The sequence below is a fragment of the Podarcis filfolensis genome (genome assembly GCF_964270895.1).
Source record: "Podarcis filfolensis genome assembly, chromosome: 15".
Classification (NCBI taxonomy): domain Eukaryota; kingdom Metazoa; phylum Chordata; class Lepidosauria; order Squamata; family Lacertidae; genus Podarcis; species Podarcis filfolensis.
The window spans coordinates 41,978,732-42,001,945 of record NC_139618.1 but is presented as its reverse complement, the minus strand read 5'-3'; the positions used below and the strand labels follow the sequence as shown (position 1 = coordinate 42,001,945).

Below are 23,214 nucleotides of genomic sequence, written 5' to 3'. Positions count from 1 at the left end.
AAAACTAAACACATATTTAGTAACACTTTTAAGAAGTAGTCCAAAGCATCACCTTGGGGTGGGGTGGGGACACAGTAGCTACCTGAAGAACCTATGCATATTATTGGTCTCTAACCATCTGTGGGCCCATGCTGCCAAGCACTGGATCCTGCTTTTACTGTGCATTGACAAATGCATTATTTGAACATCTGCAGTGAGGTTGAATCTCACATGATGGCTTCTTCAAGTGGCCGCCATTTTGCCAATATAGTACTGCAATGCAGCACATCAAGTGCCCAACTGCATCAGACTCAAGTGCCATCTAGTCAAGCATCCTGTTCTCATAGTTGGAAGCCAGATGTCAGTGGGGAGCCTGCAAGCGGAATGTGAGTGGCCACACCACTCTTCATTTCACAAAGTTTGCTTGGAAGGGACCTGCACATGTTGCCCCGTAGCTTTATTTCTAGACCTCTAGGAGGGCTACAGACCAATTTTTAAAAAAGAAAAGAAAACCCACAGTCTTGGGCATCTGCTCAGGGACACCACTGGAAGCTATCTTAGTCATCTTGGGCAGCAGGTTGGCAACTCCTGCTCTGAACCAACCCCAGGTCTCATCTGTTCTGCAGAACAGCATTAGCAATACACAAACACATGTTATGAGGGTGACAACGAGTCTCATACAAATACAAATGGCTGCCCATTTGCAAATATGTTAGCACCATGAACCATAGGACTGTAATAGATTTTGTTCTTTGCTTCAGCCTAGACTGGAGTTGCCCTTAGCTCCTTGACCCATACGACTCTGGTGCTATGATCTCTTCAATACAGGTAGAACAACAAATCCACAAAGACATTCCCAAATGTCCTTATGGCTCAAAGCACATCCCTTGTGTTTCCTTAGCAACACTACTGAACAAGCAAGTTATATCCCAAGAATATGCTTCTAGACTGAAGGGGAATAGCTCAGAGTAAAAACATCCAGCACTCTTCTGGACATTTTGATTGTGGCTGTACTATTTTGTGCTTCTAAAATTGAAAGAAGCCTATTTTCTTGAAGTTAATGATCAATGCATGACATGTGGCATACCCAGGGCCTTTTTTCAGCCGGAACTCACTGGAACTCAGTTCTAGCACCTCTCAGGTGGGCACCATTGCCTAAAAGAAGGAGGACGGTTCCCATGTTGAGTTCCGGCACTACCTTTTCTAGAAAAATAGCACTGGGAATACCTGATAAAGGAAGTAACATTGATCAGAAAGCCATGGGCACAATCTGCTTGGAAGTTCTCCTGCACTGTCCTAGAGATACAAAGACTTCAACCCTGAGATCTTCACTGGATCTTGATATGACCAGGCAAGGGATGGAGAGCTCTGCATTCAGGTTAATGTTGCATGACTCCTGCTATACTCCAGCTTAAGTACTGCAGCCTTGAGGATAAAAAGACCATGCCATGTTTTTCCTTCCCTCCTGCTACCACTTTGTGCAACATCTTGTGTGATGAAAAGTGCAGGAGAATTCAAAAAGCTTGCTTAAAACTTTCTGACATTTTGGTTGATCCTAATAAAGCTGTTGTGGCACTGTGGATTTTGGATTTCACCCACAGTGGGAAAGTTTTGATGTCATACTAAACCCTAGTTTAGCATAACAAAGACCTACTTCCGATAGCCTTAGGTTTGCTCATTCCCACCTCTTTTCTCTTCCTTTGGTGCTTAAATGCAGCTAGTTGTTTCATAAACTGACAACCTGTGAATCATGGGTTATGAAGCTAGTTTGTTGGTTTTATTTTTAAAAAACCACAGTAAACATTAGCTACAGCTTAGGATACCTACGGCAAGCTAAACTGTGGTTAAGGGAAATTGGAAGCCAAAGCCATGCTAGAGGAGAGGCAGGCAGGGCAGCATGCAAGCCCTTCCCTTGAACCCATCTAGGTTCATTCTTGGCATGTTCAACTATGGTTTAGTGTGACATTTCAAAATGGTCAGCATGGTTTGAACTTTCCAACTTTTGCAGTAGCTGTGGAAAAGGGTGCTGGCTTTCTGAAATATTCCTGTGAATTAGCTCCTGTGAGTTAGCTCAGAGTTTATTTTCACACTTGCTTGTGTAGGGGAACTGTTGCTTGTGGAAAATATCATAAATACAAAAAAAAAAAAAAGCAGAAAAATGGTTCTCCCATTATAGACAAGACAGCTCTGTTCCTTACCTGGTTTTGGAATCCCATAGCTGGAACATTGCATCTAACAGAAGCATCTTCTTCATGAGTGCAACTTCCTAACTGGGTGCTGAATTTGCAGTCTGTGAAAGACTTTTCAAATCCTTTGCAATTTGCTTCAGTGACATGAATGGGGCCCATACCTTGAAGAAGAAACAGACATTCTCAATTTTCTACAGCAAGTAAGATGAAGAAACGTTGGATTTCAGATATCATACTTAAGAACTCTAGCCTTATCAAATCCCAAGATCTAGAAACTTCAGATACTAACCCAAGAAGACCACAGAGTAAGGATTTCTGCTAATGCTTCTTGCCACTTTTTAAAAACTGCTTGAGAAATTATTTCCAGTAGTTTATTTTGCTACAATAAAGAGGCCAGAAGGAAAAGAAAGGCCAACTTTCCACTTCTCCATCATTTATAAACTTCAGCTGGGGAACTGGAAGCAAAATATATATTACCCAGCACTTTTGGCAACTTCCTTCCCGTCAGGAACCTGCACTTGATCAAGCTCTGACATTTCAGTGGGAACTAGGATACTTTTTCCAGGGCAATATAAAAGAACAGAAAAACAAGTAACTTCAAATACAGGTGGGCTACTTGAGGAGTCCAAGATTGTTTGGCCTTCTGAGGATACAAAAGGATTCCACAGGATGTTTTGAGCTTGAATAAGTATTTTATCATAAAAAAATATTTTATTTGGTTTTTTGGGTGTAGAATGACTCACACTTCCCACTTTAACATGGATAAAACTGGGACCTAGTTAGCCAAAGTTGATTGCTTGTTAAACCTGAAGCCCCTTCTCCAATAAATCTGTTGCAGCCTGGACCTATGTGTGTTTACTGAGAAGTCTTGTGGCATTGAAGTAGGTCCCTACAATACAATAGAGGCCTTAGCCTCTAATGCATTCACCTGCTTTGCATGAAGAAGGTTCTCGGTTCAATCCCTGGCACCTCTGGCTTAAAAAAAAAGTGTGTGATTTTCTTGACTTTTTAAGGACCAAGCAAAACATTTCCAACCAAGGGCAAAGAGCCTGAGCCAACACCTGTCCCAAGAACCCATGAATCAGAAGATGCCACCTTCTGATGGAGAGAGGCTTTGTTTGGGAAAGTGTGGAGCAGGAGAAGCAGCTTTTCCAGGAGTCAAAGAAATGTATCATAGGCTGAGAGGGTGCAGCTTACCTACACCCACATACAGTAGATGCATTTATCACATGTGCACTCCATTCTTCATCACAAAAGCTCAAAGCAGCATGTCTGGGGTTGTTCCCCATTTATCCTCACAGTAACCAGCCCAGGATCTCCTAGTGAGTTTCATTTCTGTGCAGGGCTTGGAGGCCTTGTTTTCTCAAGTCCAGCACTTTCTCCACTATACGAGTGTTTTCGTGTGCAGGTGTATTTCTGTAGTTATAGCCTTTCACTAATGGCATACTCTGTAGACCCACTGAATTAATAGACATGATTAACCTAGGTCTATTAATTTCAATGGGTCTACTCTGAGAAGAGGTTAGTTGTATACAATCCATAATGTGAGGGTTTGGAGCCAATTAACTGATGTGAAAATCCCCAGTTTACCAGATCAAAGAATCCTAGAGATGGATCTGCCGGATCTGCCATGCAGGATGCAGTTATAGCATCCTTGACAGAGGGCTGTCTGGCATCTGTTTTAAAACCTCTAATGAAGGAGAGCCCATAAATACATGAGGCAGCCTGCTGCACTGTCAAACACCCCTCACTATTCATAGAATCATAGAATCATAGAATCATAGAATCATAGAATCATAGAGTTGGAAGAGACCACAAGGGCCATCGAGTCCAACCCCCTGCCAAGCAGGAAACACCATCAGAGCACTCCTGACATATGGTTGTCAAGCCTCTGCTTAAAGACCTCCAAAGAAGGAGACTCCACCACACTCCTTGGCAGCAAATTCCACTGTCGAACAGCTCTCACTGTCAGGAAGTTCTTCCTAATGTTTAGGTGGAATCTTCTTTCTTGTAGTTTGGATCCATTGCTCCGTGTCCGCTTCTCTGGAGCAGGAATTAGAAAGCATCACCCACTGTCCGGCCGAAATAGGCCTCTTTGCAATTTCTACCCATCAGTTCCTAGTCCTGCCGCCTTGAGACAACAAGTCTGATCCATATTCTGTTAATATATTCTTCATATATTAGAAGACCACAATCACGTCTCCCCTTAATCTTCTCTTCTCCAATCTAAGCATATCCAGCCTAGATGGGTTTTAAGGACTTAAGAAAGCCCCCAAATCCATTTACGTTAGCATTTTGCCCCCAACATACGAAGCCACCTTATTGGTTACAGCATCGATCCATCAAACCAAATATTGCTTGCTCTGGCTGGCAGCGGCAACTTGCCAAGGCCTCAGGTAGAGAGAGGTCTTTTTCAGCTCAGCCACCCAAGACGGTAAAAAAAGAGAGAGTTTCCATGGTCTGACTGTGTAATGTGGCAGCAGGCAGCACGTTTGAGCCCTTCACGTGGCAGCCAAACCTTTTCGTGTGATGGCTGGCACTTCTGCAGCCATAACTGCAATTAAATTCACATCAGAGAACTCTTGTGTGCTGCTTGGCTGGCAAGCTTGCATTTTTAAGATTCCAGAGAGCTGCAGTGTGTCTCATACGTTTTTATTCCTTTTCCTTTTCCTTCACCCCAAACCACACAGCTCTGGAGGATCTCACCCTTCCATTATGTTTTATGGTGTGGTTTTTGGTTAGGTAGTGGATAGTAACACAGGCCTGGGGGGTGATTTGGAGCCTTGAGGAAGAGTCCATGGAAACAATTGCCTCACAAAGCTGCAAGGAACCTTCTTTCCCAGCTTGAGGACCACGCTCCCTGCTGGGGGCCACATGCCCGCAATGGATGGGGCCACAGGCAAAAGTGGGTAGAGCAGCCCTGGTAGTCTTTGCCCTGTGCACAGCAGGCTACTTTCTATCCCTGTGGTCCTCCAGATGCTGTTGGGCTCCAACTCCCATCAGCCCAGGGTGCATGGCCAATGGCCGGGGAAGATGGGAGCTGTAGTCCACCAACACCTGGAAAGCCATGGAGTTCCCCATCCCTGTTCAACACAAACACACTTCTCCATGCAGGCATTATCAGAGTTCAAGGATACATTCCAAGAAGGCAAAAACACCCATGGGGAGCGGGGAGGTCTGGGCAGCGAGGCCACATAAGGACCCTGGGCCTATTTCCCGCCTCTTAAAACCTAAAGATTTGTATGCGTTCAGGAAAGTAGTTTATAACTTCTCTTTTTAATCAGGCTTTGGAAATCTCCCAGGTATTTTGGCTGCTGGGAGTTTTCTAATTATTTGTTCATATTGTGTTTGATTGTTTTTAACATAATAATCCCATTATAGAGGGAAAGGAGGATATACTTTTAAGCAATGAAGATGCAAACCAGCTCCAAATATTGCAAAATGCTTCTCTCCCCCTCTCCCTTGCGTCACATTCCCGTACATGGATGGGGAATCCCCACCCCTCCCCCGCCAGTCCAGAGGCCAAATGTCACCCTCCAGGCCTCTCCATCTGGCTCTCAGGACTTTGCCCAAGCCCCACCTGCACCAGCCCTGCTCTCTTCAGTTTAAGGACCTGCTCCAGCCAGGCCAAAGCACTCCAAGAACATATCCTTGGGGCTGATAATGCCTCTTGTTTGCCTGGATGGAGTTTGTGTGTCAAAAATCTGTTTTTTGTTTCCTGTTGGCTAAAGGTAGGAGCCACATTCATCGCCCCACCCGTTTTGCTGCTTCTGCTGCTGCCCTCTTTGCCTCTGGGCTCATCCTCTGCTGGTATATGCCCCCCCCCCCGGACGTAGCCCATAAAGGAATGCAGATCTTGGGCCAAAAAAGATTCCCATCTCTTTTCTAGCATGATAAAGACATTGAACCCAGGCCTGGGGTGGGATCAAGTGCACCCCTCAAGTAAGCAAGTGGTTGTCATTCACATCTAGGAGGAAAAACAAAAGCTGCTATGCAGGACAATGTTGCGGTGACAGCAAGAGCTGCAACTTCCTCAAGGCTGAATGTCCCAGCCTTCACTGATAAGATTCCCCACCGGTGAGATCAATGTGTCTCTGTACAGACACACATTGCGCCCCTCTGTGGGTATTCAGAATATCTGTGAGTATGGACCATGGTCTTGCTACTGCATAGGAACATAGGAAGATGCCTTGTTCCAGGTTAGACGACTTGCCCTCTAACCTGACATTATCTACTCTACATACCCATACCTAAGCCCTACATGGTTTAAGTCCAAGCTACCTGAAAGACCATATTCCCTCATATGAGCTTGCCTGAAATCTTTGGGGGAGACCCTTCTCTCAGTCCCACCACTCTCACAGGCACACTTGGTAGGGGTGCAGGAGAGGGCCTTCTCAGTGTTTGCTCCAGACTATGGACCTCTCTCCCTAGAGAAGTTCGACAGGCTCCCTCCTTGTTGTCCTTCCACTAGCAGGTGAAGACTTTCTTGTTCCAAGAGGCTTTTGGGAACCAACTGCTTTTAATGAAAGGCTGATACTGTGCTATTTTACTGTAATTATTTGTATGGTTCTCTCCCCCCCCCCTCTCTCATGTGTGTGTGTTTAATTTTTTCAATGATGGTTTTTAATGTTTTTAGCTGTTTTTATCTGCAAGCCACCTTGAGTCAATATTCTCAATGGCAGCAGCTCTCCAAGGGCTGCTGAGTTGTTCCCCAGCCCTTGATACTTGGTCCCTTTATTTTAAACCAGAGGTGCTGGGGATTGAACCTGGGATCTTCTTCACGCAAAGCAGGCGCTCAGCCACTGAGTTCTTCATCTTGCTGTCCCGACAGCCCACTCTAAAGGTTCCTGAACAGGAAGCACGCTTACCTTGCCCAAGCCTTGCACCCATAATAGCCTCTTTGGCAGATCCAAAGCCTAGCTCTCGGCAGACCACACTTGCAGAAACGAGGTTCCACTGGTCATCGCAAACAGTTCCCCATTCCCCATTCATCAGCACTTCAATGCGACCTTCGCCAATCTTGGCTCCTCCCTTTAACCTCACCAGTGGAAGCTGAAAGATAAAGACCAAGGGGAAAAACCCTTAAGTTCACAGGAATGTAACCGTCACAGGCAACTGTCTATAACGCAGAGCAATTTGCTTCCTACTAGGAACTGGAGATGAAATTAACTCAGTTTATAGATGCAATTTTCCTGAATACACTACTGGAGGTGGCAGTTGTTAAACACACACTTTGTTTTGAAGGAGGGATAGTTAAGTGATGCCGCAACCTAGGGCACGATTCATTGTGGGGATAGAAGAGTCATTTTCTCACATTTTCAACCTTTAATTCAATTCTTCACATTTTCACAGCAATTTGCTTTTTGGAAACAAATAATGAAATTCCGCATCATTTTAGTGATTTTTTAAAATGTACATTTGTTTATGCAGTTTCTGTAAAGAATCCCAAATATGATCTTTTTGATGTACACTTTCACCTAATATACACAGTTTGATACAAATTATTTGGTCAGAGAACTGCATCACAAAATTTGGGCAACACTGAATCTTGAAGAATAGATGTGTTTTCAGTTTATATACTGGTTTCAGAAATGTGAATTAGGTAATTTCTCATTAAAATGCAAATAAAATTAAATTTTTCCCTCCCCCAACTTATGGGCACTTCAAGGAAAATGAGGTAGATCCTGGCCTACTTTCTTTTTTAACTCTGGGACAGATTAGGCTTCTCAGTAGTCGACAGGTCAAGAGGAGCTTCTGTGCCCCCTCCCTATGATTAGCTGAAGCAGACTAGATTGTGTAATCCTAACACATTTGTGCACATTTTCTAAATTTGGATGGAGGAGGGAGAAGAGATGAACTTGCATGGTTCATTTGATTTGTTTGACAGAATTTTGTATCAGGTATAAAGATCTAATCTTTTCAGCCTTTACTGATAATGATAATGATTGTTGAATTCCAGCTCCTGAAAAGTTGGAATTAAAAAGAGACACAGCTATGCCCACTCAGGAGTATCTGAAGCTCATGTTCCTTCAGGCCCCCAAATCCAACAAGAACATCAACAGTTATGAGCCATAGGAAATATTTTAAATAAACTGAAAACAGGTTCCTCATCCAAGGACACGATGTACATACTTCCCCATAAGGCTAGAGGACTGAAAATCCATGCTTCTATATAAAAAACAAATAGAGCAATTATTGGTGCTGAAATAAATGCACTCTCTGATGACTTACAGGATAACAGGGCTGTTCCAGGAACTCCACCTCAGCTAGGTTAGTCTGAGGTTCCATTAGGGAAAAAAACCTCCTTCTCCCACAGAACTCAGGTGTTTTGTGGATGCATTTTGGAATCAAATGATGGTGTGACGGACAGCTGAGCCAGACCAGAGTCTGGTGATGCAGTGCCTCAGAATTCCACCAGAGGGCTGGAGCCTCTGTCTGATTGGTTACCAAAAGGGGAGTGGAGCCAGTGTTTTGGGAGGGAGAATAAAAGGATAGTTTCTAAGATAGTTGGGCAGATAGTTAGAGGGAAAGAGCTGGAGCGATAGTCAGTTCTGGTCTGTGTGTGACAGCCTGATCCGCATCAACTGTGCAGCTCCCTTTGTCAGCGGGGGGAGAGAAAGGGCTCGCTTGGGGGGGGGAGAGCAGCTTGGGGGAGGGAGAGAACTTTTGCCTCCCTTTCCTTCCCCCCCACTTAAAACTCCCCCCCTCCCGCGTCCAATTAGCTACCACCTTCCACACAGCACCCCGCGCATAGCTGTCAAGTGTCCCTTATTTGAAGGGACAGTCCCTTATTCCAGGGCCATGTCCTGCTGCTGTCCCTTATTGATGGATGTCCCTTAAATGATGTCCCTTAAATTTCAAAGGAAGCAGCTCCTCTCTGCTGCCCAGGGAGGAGGGAGGCTCCAACTGTGTTGCTTGGCTGTGTTGCTCACCCAATAAGAAGTCTAAGAACAACTGGGGGGTGGAGCTTGCATGCCTTGTGTGTGGCTAGTTAATGCAAGCTGAGGGGGTTTTTGAATGCTGGATGCCATTTTGTTGCACGTGCTGCTGCAAACTTTGCAGTGCAAAGCCAGGCCGGGGAGCCATCTTAAGCTGAGGCTGCATAGGCCTTGTGGTGCATGTGATTCTGATTCTATTCAGTTGAACCTCTGGTTACAAAGTTGGTTGGACAGTGTTCTTGGAGCTACCAGCATGAGTTTGACCAGACTGCAGGAGGACAGGAAGACTGGAGTGCCTGGAACAGGTGAGGCTGCAGGTCCCTTATTTTGGCTGCTGGTCCCTTATTTTCAAGGCTGCTGGTCCCTTATTTTCAAATCTGTAAGTTGACAGCTATGCCCCCGCGCACTCTCCTGGTCCCTCCAATGACAATGGGTAGATCACTGCCAGTTTTTTATACTGTGAATAGACTGCAACCTTTTGGAAGTTGGAAGTGCCTGGCCGAGGCTAATCAATCCAGCTCCATAGATCTGTCTGCAACCTAAATGGCATCATGCTTCCTGTGTTGCAATTTCTATCTCTGCTATGAATGTAGGAAACAAGGTGTGACACTAAAGCAAGGGTCAGCAAACTTTTTCAGCAGGGGGCCGGTCCACTGTCCCTCAGACCTTGTGGGGGGCCGGACTATATTTTGGAAAAAAATATGAACAAATTCCTATGCCCTACAAGTAACCCAGAGGTGCATTTTAAATAAAAGCAGACATTCTACTCATGTAAAAACATGCTGATTCCTGGACCGTCTGTGGGCCGGATTGAGAAGGCAATTGGGCCAGATTCGGCCCCAGGGCCTTAGTTTGCCTACCCATGCACTAAAGTGTGGCAGCTTTTTTATACAAGATGGGATCATGGATCCATAATCTCCAGGAGTGCTGCTAACCAGTTTCACCAGCATCAAACATTTATCTATAATATAAAAAAACCCAAAACCAATGCTTGTACTGTATGTTCTTTTGGGTAGTTTATCTGTTACAAGTCACAGTTATATAACGGAAAGGAATTGTCCACATTTAACATCTACATAGCAAGAATAGCAGACAGCACGAGAGAAACAAGGAGCTGCAAGTTCAGCCAAGCCAGCCAGCTCAGCAGTCAGTTGGCTTGAACAGAAGAATTTTGAACAAGAATGTGGCAAGTGTTTTGCCAAGAGCCTTGCCATTTCCAGCACTAAATGGAACATACGCTGTCCTCAGTCAAAAAGCATCCTAGGTCAAAACAGGAGGGAGGCTATAAACGAGGCCTTGCACAACAGGAACACTAGCATCGTTACAGTACAAATGTTGCTCTGATGGACTGAAGACAGATGCAACTTTTTAAGAGTAGTAAATGTAGCTTGAGTTGAGTACATCTTCCCTGCTGACAAACAAACATGCATTTCTGTTCTAGAGTGGTAAGCTTTGGAAAACAAGAGGTTCAGCATGGTTGTTACTTTCTTGCAGTGGCGTAGCAAGGGTTGTCAGCACCCGGGGCAAGGCAAGTAATTTGCGCCCCCTAACCCGTGGATTTTAGAGAGCTGCGAGTGCGAGCGCGCCCCCTCCAGATGTTGCACCGGTGCGGCTGGCCCCCCTGCACCCCCCACGCTACGCCACTGCTTTCTTGCACCATTCACTCTGAATTGGGGCGAGGGGCTAGTTGTTATGAGTAATCATTGGTTAATACCCATGATATCAGCAACAAAACCATCCCTTAATTCCTGGACCACTTTTGCAACTGGATAGATAGATAGATAGATAGATAGATAGATAGATAGCAGTTTCAAAGATGGGTTCATACAGTGGTACCTCGGGTTAAGAACTTAATTCGTTCCAGAGGTCCATTCTTAACCTGAAACTGTTCTTAACCTGAAGCACCACTTTAGCTAATGGGGCCTCCTGCTGCTGCCACGCCACCACCGCACAATTTCTGTTCTCATCCTGAAGCAAAGTTCTTAACCCAAGGTACTATTTCTGGGTTAGCAGAGTCTGTAACCTGAAGCGTCTGTAACCTGAAGTATCTGTAACCCGAGGTACCACTGTACTGTGGTTGGAGAATCTACTAAGGCAACTGTTGAGAACACTGTTATCCCGTCACTGCATCCCAGAGAGTATGTGTATTCCTACAGCTCTGTAAATAATGCCCAAATATGCACAAGGAATTCATGGAAAGGTGCTATGAGTCACAGTGGAATATCTTATCCCATTGCTCATGGTTGTGCAAACTTTCAGCCACATTAACTGTGAAAGAAATAGGCTTAAGCTACAGTGCTGTGGGCACTGATGTACCCAGTTTAATGGCAACAGCTTCCCCCAAGGACATCTGAAGGCTGCCGTTTTGTGATGAGGATACGAAGAGTTTTCTTTTAGAGATCCATAAACCTCTCACATGGTTCACTGAGAGTAAAGGATGTCAACCTGGTGCCCCTCAGCTCCCAAGATGCTGTGGCTGGCTAGAGCTGACAGGAGTTTGCAGAGTCCAAAGCGTCTAGAGGGCTCTAGGCAGACAAAGGCTGATTTACAGTGAAGACATGCTTGAATGCAAGTAATTCAGCGAACAGGATAGCAATAGTCCACTTACTCAGGCCCCAAACTCACCAGGTCATGATATCACTGTGCATCTCCCACTAGAAACTTGGCCAGGGAGTGTCTGCCCTCTCCATGGCTGAAGAATGTGGGCAGGCATTCTCCCATTGGTGTAATGGATTAGACACATGCTTGGCCTGGGATTAGGGAGACACTGGTTCAAATCCCTTCTCAGCTATGAAAGTCACAGAATCACCTTGGACCAGTCACTAGCTCTCACCATATGAACATAAAAAGGGGAGGGGAGAGAACAATGTATACAACCCTGAGCACCTTGGGGGAAAGGTAATAAATTAATGAGAGACATTTGAGTCACTGCATCCAACTTGATGCAATCAGAGAATAACTTAGGAGCAGAATAAATGTGAGATGAACGCCACCGCCCCACCTCAGAGCATGGGAAATCAAACAAAGATTTATAATTTGGCATAACATTTGGACTGTTTGATTATTTTATAATTTGAAATGTTTTTAATGTGTTTTTTATTGGATTGTTAAATTGGAAAACTTAATAAATATTATTATTAATTTTAAAAAGATGCAATCAGAAAGGTTGCGTGGGCTGGAGACAATCAGGACCAAAGTTGGGTGTGGCTCTTCAGCCACAAGTTGGCTGTCCTTGGATCAGGGGATGGCAAGCAGACATGGTATCTGTGTGGAGTCAGATTGTGTGGAGTCCTGTTGCCTTCATATGTAGATTTAGATAAGAAAACATTTGTCTCAGTCATATCCACACCATTCCACTTCAACAGTCATGGCTAACTGAAGTTTGTGATGAGCTACAGCCCCTAACACCCTTAACAAACTACAGTTCCCAGGATTCTTTGTGGGAAGTCAAGACTGTTAAAGTGGTATAAGAGTGCTTCAAACGTATGGTGCAGAGTGTTAGCTTAAGCCTTCCACATGAGCCACATGGTTGGTTGAATACCCACTGCTTATTTCAAGCTCCACAAATTTATGCTCCTCAGCAATAGCTGAACATATTTCTGTCTCTCTTACCTCGGGTTGGAAAGCTTTTCGGAAACCACTGTGGCTGCCAGGGGCAAAAGCACGACCAGGGTAGCAGCTCACCACAGCAGGCATCCCATTCTCACATGTTGCGTTCCCACTAGCTGTGCTGATGCGATTGCCCAGTTTGCAGCTGGAGATGTGTGCTTCGTTGCCCGTGCAGTCCATGGAATAAGCCCAATAAGTGTGCTTTCTTCTGGCTGCTGTCATCCTTGAAGGAAGGAAGGAAGAAACCGGAATCACGGAGAGCAACATGCTGAGATAACAAAAAGTTGTGTTTAGCCAGATTAGTTGAAGCGATAGGTTTGTCCTTATGGGCCAAGTCTTGTGACACTGCTCACATGCAAGCCAGGTAAATTCACACAATCAAATAAGCATATTCATCCAAATGCATATACAGGACTGTCTTGAGCTGAGATACATGAAAGAAACAGGGAAGAAACTCGTTAAGAACACATCTCTTATACATAAAAGAAGAGCTCTCAATTCAGGACCAAGGTTTGAGCTACTTCAATATGGCTTTAAGGATTCAATGTCTTGTATAGCAGGACAGGGGAACCTGTGGTCCTCCAGTTGCTAATGGACTCCAACTCCCATGAACCCCAACAAGCTTGGCCAATGGCCAGGGACGATGGGAGAGCAAGTCCAACTGAATCTGAAGCATAGCTGTCAAGTGTCCCTTATTTGAAGGGACAGTCCCTTATTTCAGCGCCATGTCCCGCTGCTGTCCCTTATTGATGGATGTCCCTTAAATGTCCCTTAAATGATGTCCCTTAAATTTCAAAGGAAGCAGCTCCTCTCCCTCTCTCCCTGCCGGCCAGGGAGGAGGGAGGCTCCAACTGTGTTGCTTGGCTGTGTTGCTCACCCAATAAGAAGTCTAAGAATGACTGGGGGGGTGGAGCTTGCATGCCTTGTGTGTGGCTAGTTAATGCAAGCTGAGGGGTTTTTTGAATGCTGGACACCATTTTGTTGCACGTGCTGCTGCAAACTTTGCAGTGCAAAGCCAGGCCGGGGAGCCATCTTAAGTTGAGGCTGCATAGGTCTTGTGGTGCATGTGATTCTGATTCTATTCAGTTGAACCTCTGGTTACAAAGTTGGTTGGACAGTGTTCTTGGAGCTACCAGCATGAGTTTGACCAGACTGCAGGAGGACAGGAAGACTGGAGTGCCTGGAACAGGTGAGGCCGCAGGTCCCTTATTTTGGCTGCTGGTCCCTTATTTTCAAGGCTGCTGGTCCCTTATTTTCAAATTTGTAAGTTGACAGCTATGATCTGAAGGGACCTGGGTTCACCATCCCTGCTACGCATGGCAGTAAAAATCTCAGAATGCTGTGTTGTGCAATGCTTTGAGGAAACCTTCCACGCTGCCTAAATCCACAATAGTTTTTTTTAAAATGAATTATCTACTTGTGTCAGCAATTTAGATTGTGAATTGACAAATGCCTGAGAGTTGCTTGATGGAGGCAGCTGCTTGTGGTAGCCAGGATTTTGCTTTGAGGATTGATCTGGTAGTAAGGATTTGACTAGTGCTAGACAGACATTTCACTACAAATCCATGAAAGTAGTTCTATCAGTGGCTATTTGCCATGATAGCTAAAAGAGACTTCCAGGTATGCCTCTGAAGCTCAGAAGCCAAGGTAGGGAAGGATGTCAACAGCCCAGGTTCAATCCCTGACTTGCATGGGTCTGGGAAACATCCCTGACTGAAAACCTGGAGAGCTGCTACCAGTCAGTGTCAAAAATACTAAGACAGATGGACCAGAAGTCTGACTTGGTATAAGGCAGCTTCCTATGTTTCCCATGGACAATGGTCTTCATGTCCTTCTTGTGGGCTTCCCAGAATCTTCTGGCTGACTAGTGCATGAAACATGATGCTGGACTAAATACACCATCCAGAAGGGCTCTTCTCAACTTGGATGGCTTTAAAAGAGGATCAGACAAATTCATGGAGGGTAGGACTATTCAGTGTCTACTCGCCTTGATGGCTATACACTGCCTCCACCATCAAGGTAGCATAAAAACAGAAAAACCCTGCTGGATCAGGCCACTAGCTCCTCTAATAGAGCATCTTGTTCTCAAAGTGGCTAACCAAAGTGGGAAACTGCAAAACAGCACCTGAGTACAACAACACCATACCAACTTGGGATTCCCCGAAACCACTATTCAGGGATATACGTACTGCCTGGGACAGTGGGAGTAGAATAATAAAAAAGGTAAAGGACCCCTGGACGGTTAAGTCCAGTCAAAGGTGACTATGGGGTGTGGAACCCATCTTGCTTTTCAGGCCAAGGGAGCCGGTGTTTGTCCACAGACAGCTTTCTGGGTCACGTAGCCAACAGGACAACAGGACTGCTTCTGGCGCACGGAGGACTGTGTCAAGTGATGAAGAAGTACTGCTGCAGCAGGAAGGTAAACACTGCCTCCATGCGCTCAGGGGTAGAATATAACCATTGTGACTGGCAGTACATCTTGAATAGCAGTTGCACAAATAGGGTGAGTGCCGTTGAGCTCAGGTCCTCCTCACATCTGGTTGCCCAACGTGAGAACAGGATGCTGACCTAGATGGTGCTTTGGTCTGATCCAGGGGCCTCTTCTTATGCTCTTATGGTACAAGAATGATTAGGAAAATGGCCTCAAAGAGTTCAATGAAACGAACAGTAGGATAGGAAACTCCCAGAGCTTTAAAGTTTGTTTTTCCTTTAATTATAAAACTGCACTGTCAAATGCAGAACCCAAATTACATTCCAGGGTGAGAGTTTGGCAGCAAGGATGATGATGAACTAAGTTGTTTTCTTTAGCGAAATGAGGCATCTGGGAATCTTTTGGCTTCCCACCATCATGAAGTTCAGCAGTCTCACGTGGAATGCCTCAGCACGTAAAAGCTGAGGTTACGCTTCGGGAATGAAAATTCTTAGTTCTGTGGGCAAGGGGGGGGTTCCTTTTAACCCACAGCCCCCAGAAGTACAGAGTCAGCTTATTGGAGTAGAAACCCAATTTGGAAACTGATTTCCCAGCTGTGGAAACCACAGTGTCAATGGAAGGCCCCACCCTTGTGGAAAAGGCTATTTACAATATTATGCAGAGTGAAACCAGAGAAATGAGAGGCATGTTAACAGGGCTTCAGAGTCACGTGCAAAAAAGACTGGATCCAAGTGACTGGAGACTTTGCTTTCCCTTTAAGGCAGTATGTGAAAATACAAAGGCAGTATTAAAGAACACACTGGGAAAAGAGAGAGCTGCTAGATACCAACCAACATCCCAACATGGGTAGTCTGGGGCTGGGCTCCCCAGTTTTTAAAGAAACTCATACCTCACATCCCTAGCAAAATGATTCTCCAGCTTTTCTGCCTTCAGAGATCTCTATTCCACATCTCCCACAAAAATGACCTCCACTATTACAGATGGTTCTGTGTCCTGTTTAAATGTGCACACTGAGTTTCATGTCAGGCACATTTAGGATTGCTGAATATGTAAATTTCAGTTTCTAATTTTTTCCAATATTAAGTTCAGTTCAGCACATTTCCATATTAGTTTGCAAATAAAGTCCTCCTTTAAAATTCATCAGCATGTCAGAGCTAATTTCTTCTACTATGCATATCTTGCATGCAATTTTCTCCAATATAATGCATTTTATGATCCCCCCCCCACTAATATGTGCATTTATGTGCACACTTTACTCTAGTATGTGCATTTTTATACACCTTGCTAGAACTGCACTGCAAAATTCAGGAAACACAGAACCTTTGCATGGATGAGAAAGTTACTAAGTGCTGCATGGGATACAAGCCATTGCCTTCAAATGCCAGCCCATAACCTGCCCCCATTTAATCTGGTGGGGCAGGATGGATTACTTTGGCACTGCCACTAAACCTCAACTTTTGCAAACCGCTGCTTGTAGGGCAACAGTGCATGCAGAGCACAGACTGACAAGATACAATTTATGGTAAGGAGCAGATGACCAGATATAGATTGACAAGGCACCGCATCATGTCAGCACCATGTCAAAAAGAAGCGAGTTCACATGCCTCTCTCTCTCTCTCTCTCTCTCTCTCTCTCTCTCTCTCTCTCTGCCCTTCTTGTGGTGAATTCTTTCACAATGCATCAGGCTGAAATATAAACGGTGAGTTTTAAAGATTCCAAGAGGGGAGGAGAGAACTGGCATAAACATGTGATATTTTGTTTCCGTGCACTGGACACAACACCAGGTCACCTGGAAGCACTTATTTACTGATGCCTGTGGAAAAAAACAAAAGCATCTGGACTTTGAAAAAGAAAGAGCCTTTCCATGCTGCTTTACATGATTCTAATCCAGGAGCCTTTCTGTTTTGACTTTTCTCGCTAATGAAGAACAACAAGAAATGTAGGCAGTGGAATCCTGTAAGCAGGAACCTCAGTGGGAAACAGCCTTTTGACAAGCCAGAAGAACAAGCAAAAAAACCGCAAATGTTGAGCCTTTGGACCTCCCTCCACGGTTGCCCCACAAATCATGGTCTTCAGGCTGGAAAAACAATACAAACAGTTTCCTAACACAAGCTGTTCTGCAGCTGCCTGGGGGCCTCCCTTGTTATGAAGGAAATTAAAGGAAGAAAAGAAGCTGCTTAATACATTGACCAGGGGGTGGGGGACACCAAAGCAATTTGCCTAGGTTTTTGCCACCTCATTTGGAAACCTCTAGCTCTAAGCAGGGACCAAGAACACAACCACCCCCTTTTAAAACCCTCTCTTACTTGTAGACTCTGACATTGTATTTCTTCTCTGATGGAAATCCAAACATGCCACAGACAACACGTGAGTTTTTTGTGGTCCAGTTCCTGTCACAGATTCGTTTCCAGACGCCTCCTTCTTTCACTTCCACGTAACCCTCTGTGACGGGAATGCGCTTGCGAAAGGCAGAGAGGATGGGTCGGATCTGGGCATCTTCCACCTGGATGTTCATGTTCTAGGAAAAGGAGTTGGAGACAGGCAAAGGTTTGTTGCTAATCCATTGGCCACAACGCAGATACAAAGCAAGCAAGAAATACATCACAAACAACAGATTAGTTGCGCTGATAAAACAAATATTATTACTATTTTATTATTATTATTTATTCAATTTATATATTGCCCTTTATCAAAAGATCCTAGGGCGGTATGGGTGGGTGTACACACGTACACACGTACACACGTACACACACACACACAGTGCTTTTTATAATAATAATAATAATAATAATAATAATAATAATAATAATACTAATAATAATAATAATATCTTTATTGTCATTGCCCCCTCTCAGGGACAACGAAATTACTTGACTGCTCCATAAAAACACTAATTAAAACAATACAGTATAGTACAGCAAGGAAGATTAGATGACTTTCAAAGTCCAGGCTTCCCATTCAGGGCCGAGATCGCTCTGGAGAAGAAGCTGTTCTTAAGACGGCTCGTTCTTGTCTTCATCGTCCTGTATCTCCGTCCCGATGGCAGGAGCTCGAAGAGACAGTGACCAGGATGCGATGGATCTTTTACTATGTCCAGTGCCTTCCTATGGCACCTTGTGGCATAAATCTGCTCTAAGGTGGAGAGTGGGCAGCCAACAATGCTCTCTGCTGCCTTAACAACTCTGCAGAACCCCATCCTGTCCTGGGTAGTACAGCTTCCGTACCACACACATAAGCCATAAGTGAGCACGCTCTCAATGGCACAGTGATAGAAGGCAAGCAGCAGTTTCTGCGGAAGATGGTTTTTCCTTAGAATTCTCAAAAAGTACAGTCTCTGCTGCACCTTCTTCACAAGCCCCCTTGTGTTGACACTCCAGGACAGATCCTCTTGTAATTCAATGCCCAAAAATCTGAATGTTGTTACCCTCTCCACACAGACCCCATCAATCAAAAGTGGCTGGATATTGCTCTTCTGTCTCCTGAAGTCCACCACAAGCTCCTTTGTCTTCCTTGTATTTATGAGCAAGTTGTTAGCTCTGCACCACTCTGTCAGCCGCTCCACCTCATCTCTATAATCCGTTTCACCCTCCCTTTCAGGGATGAGCCCAATCACGGTTGTGTCATCTGCAAATTTGACAACCCTATTACTAGGGTGAGCAGCGACACAATCGTACGTGTAGAGAATATAAAGGAGCGGACTGAGTACGCATCCCTGTGGTGTTCCTATGTTAGTCTTAAGCATATTAGAGGTATAAGGGCCCAACCGAACCCTCTGGGGGCGGTCTGACAAAAAGTCCAGTATCCACCCACAAAGTGATAACGGAAGCCCCAGATCTTCCAGTTTAGACATCAGACGTTGTGGTAGAATGGTATTAAATGCCGAGCTGAAATCTAAAAAAAGCAGTCTGGCATAACCCCCCCGCTGCTCCAAATGTGCAAGGACGGCATGGAGGGCAATCGCCACAGCGTCCTCTGTCGATCTTTTCGTTTTATAAGCAAATTGGAATGTGTCCAGTCCCTCTGGTAGGCAGGCAATGACATGATTTCGTACCAGCTTTTCAAAGCACTTCATGATTATAGGTGTGAGTGCTACTGGACGAAAGTCATTCATTTTTATGAGGGTATGCAGGGGTACGCATACCCCTAAACATTTTGTGAATCTTTGTACTTTTGTCCATTTACTGCATTTATTTCCCCCAATTTGAACTATAAAATCGTGGTTTTCTTGAGTACCCCTAAACATTTGTTTAAAGAAAAAAGCACTGTATATACCTGTGCATTAACTAAACTAACAGCACTAAGTCTTCAACCAGGATTCAAATTGCTGCCTTGAGCGCCTCTGTGCTGATAGTGGGGCATTTGAGGTCTTTTCCCAGGCATGCCTCCCTGCTCCCAGAACTGCTCAGCAAGGCTGTTCTAAAGCCCTGAGGAATTGTAGAAGCTTGGTGAGATGAGACCAGGATGGAAAATCATAAAAACCTTGGCATGTGCCTGGAAGTGATGGTGCACCCAGTAGACTCTTTACATCCAAGGCCTGGACTGGAGATCTGGTCATGGCTCTAGATTAGGGGTGGGCCATCTTTTTCAGCTGGAGGGCTGCATTCCTTCCTATGGGACCATCCTTGGGCAGCAAGTGGGGCCAGAGGCCTAATGAGCATAGTAACTCATCTCCGACAGGTCCATGAAGCATGCCCCCATGAAGCAGTTGCAGAGATGGAAGGTCCCTGCCTCCCCACAGCTGCCTAAGTCCCCTCCTCTCCAAGGTTTACTCCAAGGAATCTGAGAGTGTGCCTGTGTGAAGCTACCTTCTCCTCCGCCCTCTTCATGCCTCTCCTGGTTCTTGGAAACTGGGGGGATGGGGTGGCAGGAGCTTGTCGCAGCAGGAGAGGGAGACACCTGTGCCTCTTCACCAGCCTGACTCATCTCTGCCTCTTGGCCTCCCTCCTCTCCTGCTTCCACTTCTACCTCTGAGTGTGGACTTCTCTCTGTCACAGACCACCCCACCCTGTTTCCTCTTCAGCTTCCAACATCTCCCCTTCTCCTTCTTCTCTCTCTTCTTCCTCCAACCACTCAGCCTTCTTCCCTTGGGGGCTCCCCTGCTGGTGCCTCCATAGCTGTCAACTTTTCCCTTTTCTTGCGAGGAATCCTATTCGGAATAAGGGAATTTCCCTTTAAAAAAGGGAAACATTGACAGCTATGGGTACCTCCCACCATTCCTCTGTGTCCAACCAGTCTGTGACATCTGTGGGGCTGCCTTTGGCAGACACAATCTAGACACAATCTACATGTGGGTGGCCTGGTCGGGGGTGGGGTTGGTAAGGAGCTTCCTAGACAAGCAACCAGTTAGTGTGTGAACACACGCACCCAGCCACTAACTATTGCTGCAGCCCTGTGGCTAAGTGAAAGCAAGAGACTTTTAATGAACTAATGATAACTGAATCATAAACTGGAAATTAAAATAACACTGCAATTCTAAGCATGAGTTGACTTTCAACTCCATCAAAACTAATACAATTTACTTCAGAGAAAATGTGTTTCAGATGGGAACTATTATTTTAAAATACACCATTATTTCTTTTGCAGGAATCTAACATGTGAAGCAATCCCGCAACCTGGTATACACTATAATTCTGACTTACTCTTCGGTCCTGACTACTGGCTATTCCCACAGATTCTAGCCCAGCTGAGAGGGCTGCCTGGAAACTTTGTTCATGCGCCCCAGAAGGACAGGATACAAACAACCAGATAAATAAAATTTGCTGGCTAAAATTACGCTGTTTCTGCTTCCAATAGCTATGCCTTGCAAGAGTGGAAAGGGTAGATAGGTTTAACTAGCAATTTCCTAGGATTTCTGTGCTTGCCTTTGTGAAATTAATTCTCCTCTGGAGCACGTCTGGATTTCCCTTCCACTGAATTGATGGGTTATGAGTCATGAAGAGAGACTGATTTTCACATCCAGGGCCTACGTGACAACAGCAGCAGCATGCAAACCTCACAGGAACTCTGACCCCCCAAAGCTAGAGCAGCCCAGCCAGGGAGGGGGAGCTCTTGGCTGCAGAGACAGGCAACAAAAAGGAAGAAAAGGAATCACGGGGGGGGGGAGCCCACTGGAACTTTATATAAAGTACCCCAAAGAGCTTGTTTTCCTTTATATACATGGTTTATTTGTCATTATGTCACGACTGTGGAATTTCCCCCTTCCTGTTTATAAATATAATACAGTACCTCTGAAAGTGAATTGGGTAGCATTTTGAAAAATAGTTACTATTTTTTAAATCTACAGTAATCAAATGAAAAGAAAAGCTGTTGGAAGTAAGTTGCATATGGCCTCAGCTTCATTAACAAGAACCCCAAAATCTGGGATCCCCTCAAAACTGGTGCCAAAGTTTTGCAGCCTTTTTGCAGGAAAACCCCTGAAGTTTGCAGTGAAAACCCCACATTTTGCAGCGCTCCACAAATGGAGCAATAGACCCTTAAAGCCCCCCTGGCAGGGCTGGAGATGGAGCCCTTCCAGCTATGGCCTCCTGACTTGGGAACACTCTTCTCCAGCAGCCCCAGGCTGCCTGGCACCTACCCTGCTCCTCATTAAGTGTAAGGTGAAGCCTCTTACAATCTCTTACGCCTTCCCATATGGCGTTTGTGTTTCTGTTGCTGCTTACGGCTGTCCTTTTAACATGAGCAACATGGGGCTATACAAGAGGGGAAGGGGAGAACGCTGTTGCTGTTTCTTTTTACTACTACACTGTGCACCGTAAAATGAAGAGCAAGATCAGACACTTATTGAATGTCTTTTTATTACATTTATATCTTGCTTTTGATTCAAGGAGCTTATTTATTTAATAAATAAAAATAACAGAATCACAGAAACGTAGAGCTGGAGGGGATCCCAAGGGTCTGCAATACAGGAACCACAGCTAAAGGAGGTTCTTTCTCCTCTGCTATTTTATCCTCACAAAAACAGCGGTTGGCTCAAGGCCACGCAGAGAGTTTCATAGGTGAATGGGGGATTTTGTTGGAAGCTGCCCAGAGTGGCTGGGGAAACCCAGCCAAATGGGTGGGGTATAAATTAATAAACAATAATAATACTACTACTACTACTACTACTAATAATAATAATAATAATTGTCTCCCAAGTCCAATGTTCTAACCACTACTCCATGCTGACTCTCTCTATGAAGTGCTCTATAACATATACATTTTTGGACAGTTTGTCTATAAACTGAATATGGAAAGATGGGCTCAATGTGGCACCTCCTTTCACCCCCTTTTCCAGCATCTAATGGTGGTTTTACCCAGCCCTTGTTTTCTCATGGGGCGTTTCCAACAATCATGCAGTAGTTTGGCTGTTTGAAGTTTCCACCATCTGTCCATGATAGGCAGGCAGCACATGCAATTGAGCGGGGGGGGGCACACTTTTGCCTAAAGTCAGTTCACCACCACGCAAACAGGTCATAAGTTGTCTGAATTCTTGTACCATCTGTTGATTTAGTTAAACATTGCCTGTTTTCCCTACAAGCAGTCATGCAAATAAATATTGACCCCGCTGAACATTAAAGTCACTGAATTCAAACATTTGTTCCAAGGATTCAGCTAAATTTTCTAGATTAAAATAACTAATTTCCTCCTCTTCTTCGCAATAGATTTCCAGATTTGGTGTTCTTCGAAACCAGGCAAAGCTCTGGTTCAGCAGAATGTCAAAGACAGAAAATGATGAGTCCCAGCCCCAAGCAGAACGAGTTGGATGGGACAATCCTATCAATCCACTTTAGCTGCAGAGTTGTAAACAGTTGTCTGGACTCCCTGAAGCTACAGCATAAATCTGATCCCTTCCGAGAGGAAACGGGCCAACTATCTCCATATTCTGCTGGAAAAGTCCCTATAGCTCAAGTGGAAAACTAGTGATTCTCCAAATGTTGTTGTATTCTAGCTGCTATCAGCCCCCAAGCAGCAAGGCATCCTTAGGGATGATGAGAGTTGTGGTTCAGCAACATCTGGAGGGTCACAGGTCCTTCATTCCTCCCCAACTGCAAAGCCTCATTACTAGAAGAGGGAAATGCAGGGTGACCTT

At 45.0% G+C, this 23,214-nt stretch overlaps 1 protein-coding gene across 1 annotated transcript in view; it reads right to left on the bottom strand.

The window, feature by feature from the left end:
- LOXL2 (lysyl oxidase like 2) overlaps positions 1 to 23,214 on the bottom strand; it is a 69,231-nt gene that overhangs the window by 22,780 nt on the left and 23,237 nt on the right. The window contains exons 4-7 of the mRNA XM_083588559.1: positions 17,453 to 17,664; positions 12,719 to 12,938; positions 7,037 to 7,220; positions 2,178 to 2,329 (exon numbers count right to left, since the gene is read on the bottom strand). Coding sequence (XP_083444685.1) covers positions 2,178 to 2,329; positions 7,037 to 7,220; positions 12,719 to 12,938; positions 17,453 to 17,664 — 768 coding nt within the window. The remainder of the gene's footprint in view (positions 1 to 2,177; positions 2,330 to 7,036; positions 7,221 to 12,718; positions 12,939 to 17,452; positions 17,665 to 23,214) is intronic.